At 53.0% G+C, this 8,038-nt stretch overlaps 1 protein-coding gene across 1 annotated transcript; it reads left to right on the top strand.

The window, feature by feature from the left end:
• The first annotated feature begins 227 nt into the window (after positions 1-227).
• On the top strand, positions 228-6,328 carry LOC308057437 (vigilin-like). The gene is made up of 7 exons (XM_080411541.1): positions 228-337; positions 1,256-1,410; positions 1,747-1,962; positions 3,614-3,820; positions 4,298-4,513; positions 5,365-5,571; positions 5,786-6,328. Exons 1-7 carry the CDS (start codon positions 262-264, stop codon positions 5,915-5,917), a joined length of 1,209 nt encoding a protein of 402 aa, XP_080267667.1. The 5' UTR covers positions 228-261; the 3' UTR covers positions 5,918-6,328.
• Positions 6,329-8,038: the final 1,710 nt, after the last annotated feature.

The following is an 8,038-nucleotide window of genomic DNA, read 5'->3' as shown; positions in this document are numbered from 1 at the left end:
CGAGGAGCTCTGGTTTTGATGCCCACTGTGCTGTCAGGAAAAATCCCCCCTGAGTTTCTGTGTGGTTCAGCAAGAGAACAGGGCAGCAGACTGGCCCTGTAGGCGCTTCTCAAGAGGCCGGCTGGAAAAGTGCTCAGGAAACACGTCATTTGCCTTCCTGGAGGGACTTGTGTGCATCTTGAGTGGTGCTGGTAACAGTGTTGCCTCCTCTGTCTCTTCCAGTGGCATACCCGGATTGTGTGTGTGCGTGGGAAGTCGACGATGAGCTCGGTGGCAGTTTTGAGCCAGGAGAGCTTTGCCAAACACCGCAGTGGCTTGACGCAGCAGCAGGTGAAAGGTGAGAAGACACAGCTGAGTTCCTGTGATGTGCCTCTAAGTAGAGACTGCGCAGGCAAGGTTCCTTGCTGTTAGCCAAGCTCGCTCCATGCCTCCGGCTCCCGCTAAGTGTCCAGGCACGGCGTTCGCCATTCCTAGGCTGGCGGCCTGCCAGACTCTGGCTTTCCACCAACAGGAGCACATCGGTGGTGCTGCACAGTGCAGGGCCAGGCGGAGGCAAGCCTCAGATCTTCACAGAGCTCTGGCTAGCAACGCTGTCAGCCGTGGGGCAGGGCATGTGCAAGCAGGGGTCATTGGGCTGCAAGAGAGCCTCGTGGGATCAGTGTGCTGGATTGTCACTTCCTCCTCTGCTCAGCCAGGTGCTGGGGAAAGTCGGTATAACCGTATTGGCTGACTCACTGATGGGTCTCGGCACCCATTCTCCAGCTGCGAGCTGGCCCGCTTGGCACAGCCCAGTGCCCAGCTGAGTCGAACATAAGCTACAGGCTTTCCCTGGACTCTGCCCCAACTAGAGTGCTTCTGCTTCTCTCTGCCTTCTTCCTGGGCATGTGTCTGTCTTGTCCCCTTCTGACCTACAGCCTTGCTGTGTCCCTTTGATTTCTTTCTCCTTGGCCTGTTGTCCCCTGATGAAGCTCCTCTCAACAAAGCTGGCGATAATGTGCTGTGTTTGCTGCCACCATTCACTTGCACGGTTGCTTCCTGCATCCGTAGCGGCACCTACTGCAGTCTGTGCTGTGCTGAGCTCAGCTGAGCTCCAGACTCGGCTGCTCTCCACAAGCATAACTGTAGCAGGGTGAATAGTAGTGCACAAGTCCTTTGTTGTCCCTCTTTGATGATGCCTCAATAGAGTTGCACTGCCTATGAATGGGGACGTTTCTGTGGGGAGAGCATCTCATTGGCCTTGTTTGCTTCACCCCAGTAACAGCTTTAAACTCGGAAGAAGAGAAGGATCCTCCCACCTACGAGGAAGCCTTCCCTGCGCTCCCTGAGAAAGCACCATGTTTGGAAGCTGCCCGGGAACCTGCTGGGCCCTGGAGCAAAATCCGGCCAATAAAGGCTTCTGTCATCACTCAGGTTGGTGGGAGTGGGTGTCTTATCTCCCTCCTTTTCATCCCTCCAAAAAGTAGGTGAAGCGAAGCTTTCCCTGGAGTATGAAATCCCTTAGTGTGCCAGAGTAACTGCCTCTTTGCTGTCCTTTGCCCTGGGGCACAAGGAAGACTGCGGCTGAATGCTAGGACGGCTCTGGAGGGGGAGGGATGTGTTGAAAACTGCCCAGACAAAGCTCTGCATCCCTGTTGCACAGTCAGCTGGAACAGGCCTGAAGGGAGGATTGCAGAGGGAGGCACTGACAATCAAAAGCACACTGACACCTTGCTGTGCCCTGCTTGTGTCTGTCCCGTGGCTGAGCAGGTGTTCCATGTGCCACTGGAGGAGAGGAAATACAAGGACATGGATCGGTTGGGAGAAAGCAAGCAGGCCAAGATCTGCCTTGACATCATGCAGAAGACGGGAGCTCACCTGGAGCTGTCTCTCGCAAAGGACCAGGGCCTTTCGATCGTGGTCTCTGGCAAGCCGGAAGCAGTCACGAAGGCTCGGAAGCAGATTGTCGCTCGACTGCAGACTCAGGTGAGGGCATCTAACTGTTTCTGCCTTCAGCTTTGCTCTTCCCCAAGACTCGCAAATGCTTTGAGACCCTTGGGCCCGTGTGCTTGTAAGCCAAAGAGGTGTGTTTTCACATGACTAATTCAGCTTTGCCATACGTTTTCAAAGCACCCAACTGGCAATTTGGAATGGGAATGAGGCTTAAAATAGGGTTCCAAGGTAATTACAGGCCGTGGTGTTGCATGAAGCGTGGAGTCTGCGATCTCTGGAACATTTGAGTTGCAACCAGTGACTTTGTGCTGAGGTGCTGGTGCTGGAGGGGGTGCAGGAGCCTCACACACAAAGCTAGTAGTGTGTGAGAACGGGACTGTGCTTTTCCTGAAGCCCTTCAGAGGAGAACGTGGAAGGCTGGGAGAAAGAAAAGTAGAGAAAAGGAAGTCCTGCCAAAAGCCAAAAGCTTCGGGTCAGGGTTCTGCCTTGTGTAGCTCAAGGCACACTGGTAAGGAGCCACAACCCTGTTGTTTCGGTTGCTTCAGTCCTCTCGGTTTTGATCTCTTACCTTAAGGTTCTTGAGCTCATAGTCAAGGTGGTAGCTCTTGTTAGGATGTATCGCAGCCAGGTGTTGCAGTGTGTTTTAAAGTACAATGCCAAAGGTAGGTAATGCGATGTTAATACCATGTCTGCTTAGTGCTGTTCAGCCCCTGTGTCATACCCTGCCAGAGGAAAGAGAAAGGAACAAAACCCTACATCCACAATGTGCATCTGAAAAATCAGTTCAGGTCGTGCCGCCACAGATCCATGAGCCACTGTTCTCAAATATACCTCCTACTGCCCTGGCCCCAGGTCGGGAAGGTGTGTCTCTATTCCAGCTTCTCTTAGGCTTGGCTGGCTTCAGGACAGGAACACAGAGCTGAAAAGTCACACCGAGTGATCTTTTCTTCATCTTTCATTTTTCCATTATAGCTTGAATGTTCATTGTCTGATTGCTGTTAGTGGTTACCTAATCACAGGGACCAGGAGCACGATAGCAGTCATCAGCTACCAGACCTGTACAAACTCAGTGAGAAGGGAAGAAGTCAGGAAGCCCTTGTATAGACCAGCCCTTTAATGGTAGATTGAGAAGGACCCCTTTTGCATGTGGGGCCTTCTAGAAGCAGTCCCAGGAGCAGCACGTGCTACACTTGAAGACACCTTAGCACTTAAGTAGCGGTGAGCATCTGCTAGCTGCCTGCCTCCTGCAGTAGGTTTCTGGTGTTGAATTTCTCTTTCCTAGGAGTCATACTGTATGTCTTGTTCTCTGTAGCCTTGGCAGCAGGTGTCAGAGTTCAGATAAACTCCAGCTGTGCGCTGTCATCTCAGTTGTTGTCTGGTGTCTTACACTGGAGGAGAGGCACCTCCTCGTCTGTGTCGGAAGGCCTTTGCTAATTCAGGGTACCGCTCCTGTGCAAACAGAAGGGGTTTGTGGGAAAGGTGGGGTCTATACTCCTGGCACGGAGGCGCTGTAGATCAGCTGGTACAGTGTCAGCCCTCAGACAGAGTGCGCTGGGAAGGCGTTGTGTTTGCTCTGAGGAGCAGTACCACTGAGCAGCGTCTACCTTGCTTTCCCTGGCTCTGTTCCTGTGGATCTGCCAGTGCAGGCAAGGCTTTTCACAGATGCTTGGTTCTTCTGCTGCAGGCTTCGGCAACAGTTGCCATCCCCAAGGAGCACCACCGTTTTGTCATTGGAAAGAAGGGTGCGAAGCTGCAGGACCTGAAGCTCAAAACTGCAACCAAAATGCAGGTCCCCCGCCCAGATGACCCCAGCAACCAGATCAAGATCAGCGGCACTAAAGAAGGGATTGAGAAGGCCCGGCACGAGATCCTGCTTATCTCCGCTGAGCAGGTACCTCAGTACTGTGATCTCTCTCATGGCATTGGCTGCTCAGCCATTTTGCTTCCCCGTGGTGTAGTCGGAGTTTGCAGCCACCGTGGCTACAGTCAGTGGCTAACGTTAGCCTGAACGGAGACGTATGCTGTGCCACTCGCTGGCTGTGTGAGCACCGCTGCCAGGTCCTGAAACTTCTTGTGCTGCGTTTTGTCCATCTCTGAAGCCAAAACAAGCATTTGATAGTTGAAGCGACGCGTCTTAGGTGCCAGCTGAGATAAGGCAGGAGATCACAGGGGTGAATATCGTAAACAAGGAGCAGCAGCAGCAACCGTATTTGTAGATTGAAAGAGGTGGAGATCTACAAGCCCGCCAACTGAGAAGGTTGCTTGGGCCAGAGTGTCAGGCAGGACACCCCTGGGAACTTAGCTGTGCCTGGCAGAGACTGTAATATAGAGGGCAGTTCCCACCAAGGTCTGTTGTGGGCTCTTCCAGGATAAGCGTGCCGTGGAGCGGCTGGACGTGGAGAAAGTGTACCACCCTTTCATTGCTGGCCCTTACAACAAGCTGGTGAGGGAGCTCATGCAGGACACAGGGACGCGCATCAACATTCCTCCACCCAGTGTCAACAAGACCGAGATAGTCTTCACCGGAGAAAAAGAGCGACTAGCCCAGGCTGTGGCTCGAGTTAAGAAGATCTATGAGGAGAAGGTACGCATGGTCCATAAAGCTTCCCACCTTCCCCTGGCACCTGCTCCTAGGCACTCTTCCCTTCTTGTTCTACTTTTGTGCATCCCTCCGTTGCATCTGGCTCAGCAGCCCTTGCAGTACATGACCCCGAATCCTACCGTTTCCTCACTCGGCAGAGTGGGAGCTGGGCTGATACTATCCGGGAGGTGACAGATTTCTCGCTTTTCTGTACCGTGGGAATTAGCAGGCCACCAAGAGCTCCCCTGGCTCTTGTTCACACCGGGGCTACTAAGGAAGGAAAGAAGTGTGAAGTCTGCAGTGGTGGCCAGCTGACAGTATCAAAGTTGCTACCTAAGTAGAAGTTGCTGAAGAGCGAATGTCACTCCAGTTTATTTCCCACAGCCAACGCTGCTGTGAATATCCTTGTTGTGGGTTGCTGGGCTGTTTTTCCTCGTGGTTAGGTCTGTATTTGTACCGGTCTGGATTTCAACAATCGGCTTATAGCCTGCACAGTGTTGCATCACAGCACTGCCTGGGAGACGGCTGGGAGTTAAACCCTGTTGTCCAACGGGGGGACGGGGGGGACGACAACGACAACGACATGCCTGTGTGTGCGTGTGGTCTCTTCCATGCCGTGTCCCAGGGAGCTTGACACAGCATGCTAGTTTTGTACTTCCCCTGTGAATTTTTGAGCACAAGGCTTTCTGCAGGCAGGGGCCCAAGGGGTGCTAGGGTACTGCCGAGCCACTGTGCTCAGCTTGGCTTTGCTCTTTGCTGGGTGCAGAGTCTGACTGCATCTTGTGCCTCTTCCTGTCGCTCTTGTCCTTCCCCGCCCCCTTGTGATTGACACCTCAGTGTCTCTGCCCCTACAGAAAAAGAAGACTACTACTATTGCAGTGGAGGTGAAGAAGTCCCAGCACAAGTATGTCATCGGCCCCAAGGGGAATTCCCTGCAGGAGATCTTGGAGAAGACTGGAGTCTCTGTCGAGATCCCACCCATTGACAGTAGCTTGGAGACGCTGATACTGCGAGGCGAGCCTGAAAAACTGGGGCAAGCATTGACTGAAGTCTATGCAAAGGTACTTACAAGATGGGCTAGGCCTCCTTTGAAGGTCCCATGAAGATACATTTGTGAGCACTGACGGCTGTAGCGGGGGTGCTCTCTCTTGGGCCATTAGAGGTGCAGCTTAGAAGTCAATACCGGAGGTGCAGCATGGGAATTGGAACTGAATTGTTGGGAAGGCCTCTTCCAGTTTGTCCATCAAACAGCTTCTCTGTTTTTCTGTCTCTCAGGCCAACAGTTTTACCGTCTCCTCGGTCTCTGCCCCCTCTTGGCTTCATCGTTTCATTATTGGAAAGAAAGGACAGAACCTGGCCAAAATAACTCAGCAGATGCCAAAGGTATGGATGAGCTGGTTAGCTTAGCACCCCCGGCGTAGAAAAAGGTTTAGTCCAGATCACTCGTCACGGGAGAGAGAGGTGTATTCTAGCGTGGGTAAACCCAGGGGGAAATGACACAGATCTTTGCTGTTCAAGGGAACCCTCTCTTTTACTGCTGCAAACACTGCTCATCCTATGTTATTGTCATGGGTTGAGCCCTTCCAAGGAAGCTTTATGTGGTGCTGTTTTGAGAACTGATGTAGCAGGATACCTGGAAATGCTGAGTGCAGCAAGGCTTCTCCCTGGTGAGTTAGACGGTATCTAGATAAAGGCTAGATGAGTAAACTTCTCCAAAGCCCTTGCAGAAACCGGGACAGCACCAGAGCCTTGGGCTCTAGGCACTGCCATATGGCTGACATCGTTAAGTTACTGACTTGGGAAATTGTGGGGATTTTGTTTGGGCTTTTTGGAAGAGGCGCATCTCTTAGTGGCAGGGATCGATGGTGTAGGCCTGACCAAGAGCATTGGCCTGGCTTGGATCTTGGCAAATTCTTAAGAGATTCATTGTCTTTCACCTCAAGGTTCGCATCAAATTCACTGGAGGAGAGGATAACATCACTTTGGAAGGGCCTACAGAAGATGTGCATGTGGCTCAGGAACAGATTGAAGCCATGGTCAAGGAACTGATGAGCTGGAGTTACTAGTTCCAGTAAGAAACTGGGGCAAGAAGGGGCAACAGAGCAGAGGGGCCCCTGCTTAGGGCCAGAAAAAATTAGAACTTGTTTTTTGGCAATTGTTCATTGAAACACGTACTTTGTGTGCTAACGCAAACTGTCAGCATTCCTAGAGTTGTATGTAACATGCCGCCTGTGTGGCTGAGGGCTGCCCGGCAAGTGTGATGTGTGTGAGAGACACAGTTTAACTGTGAAGTGAGTGGGGGGTCCCGATCTGCGTTTCCGTGTTCCCCGCGAGGGGGCCGGCCAGAGACGGACGAAGCGATTGAAAAGTCGACGTATGAAGTGGTGGAATGCACTATTAGATATTAGAATGGGGAACTGTGGACCAAACACTAGAACGAATGTCATTTGGGAAAAGCACGAACGCGGGGCCCCAGGTCAGTAAAGGGGAGTCAGAGGCCTTGGGAATACAGCCTATTAAACCCTGTTCCACAGGCAGTAACGTAACATTTGAGAACCGAACGGCAAGTCAGGAAGATCCTTTCTTGCTGTGGCAGGCTGCTTGTGTAAGGCTTTTATTGTCTGCTCAGGATGCTGGAGTAAATGAAGAGAACCAGTCCTTTGGGCGGGAGTGCTGAGGCAAGGCACTTTGTAAAGCGTTCCCCAAAGCAAGGGCAACCAAGTCACGCCTCGTCCTGGCTTTGTGGCTTTAGCAGTGCTTCCTGGCTCTTATTGTTGCAGGTGCTGTTTTCCTGCCTGAAGCCCTGGGGCTCCTGGGTAGCCGCCACCCCCGCAGCCCGCAGCTGCTGTCCTCAATAAAATGATCTTTCCTCTCTTCTGACTACGTCTGCCATGTGATAATTGGGGACTGGGCAGATATTGTTTGGTGGTGCGTCCTAGGGGAGGACTTTGGGATCATCCCTTGGCCCAGACTCCTTGCCAGTGGGCATCACGGCTGAGCTTTATGACTCACAGCACAGTCACACAGGGAGGTGGGGGCCGGATGGCACCTCTGGAGGTGTCACTGTCCCCTCAGCTCCTGCTCGGATTCTGGCTAAGACACAGCCTGTGCTCAGGCTCGATGGATGCTCCACTGGGGAGCAGCGCCATTAGCTCAGAGCCGGGACAACACGCAGGCAGACACGGTGCCGCCGCTGACCATCACCTGCAGCTCGCTGTCCCCTGCGGCCGTCATCCCTGCACACTGACTGATGGGCAGTTTCTCCAGATGCCCACGCTCAGGGCAACGGTATAAAGCAAACTGCCACGCTGGCCACTACAAATACGTCGGCTCGCCCAAAAAGCTTTTCCAGCAGCTCCAACAGCAGCCGGACTGCTGAGGCTTTTGTGCGTCCCAGTGTGATACGGGAGACGCCCGCACCCTGATGGAGGACGAAGGATGAACACTCTCACCATCAACCAGCTAACTGTTGCTCATAGGCTGCTGTGGTTCAAGCGGGGCCGCCAGCTGTGCAACACACAGCTGCTC

Source organism: Falco punctatus (assembly GCF_963210335.1).
Source record: "Falco punctatus genome assembly, contig: scaffold_91, whole genome shotgun sequence".
NCBI classification, from domain to species: Eukaryota; Metazoa; Chordata; class Aves; order Falconiformes; family Falconidae; genus Falco; species Falco punctatus.
Note: the sequence above shows the minus strand (reverse complement) of the source record. Positions and strands in the feature narration are given on the sequence as shown.

Excerpts from the sequence above, each read along its gene's own strand:
- LOC308057437 (XM_080411541.1), top strand. The coding sequence starts at position 262 with ATGAGCTCGGTGGCAGTTTTGAGCCAGGAGAGCTTTGCCAAACACCGC. Across the intron at positions 338-1,255 it reads GACGCAGCAGCAGGTGAAAG|TAACAGCTTTAAACTCGGAA; the intron begins GTGAGAAGACAC and ends GCTTCACCCCAG. Across the intron at positions 3,821-4,297 it reads TGCTTATCTCCGCTGAGCAG|GATAAGCGTGCCGTGGAGCG; the intron begins GTACCTCAGTAC and ends GGGCTCTTCCAG.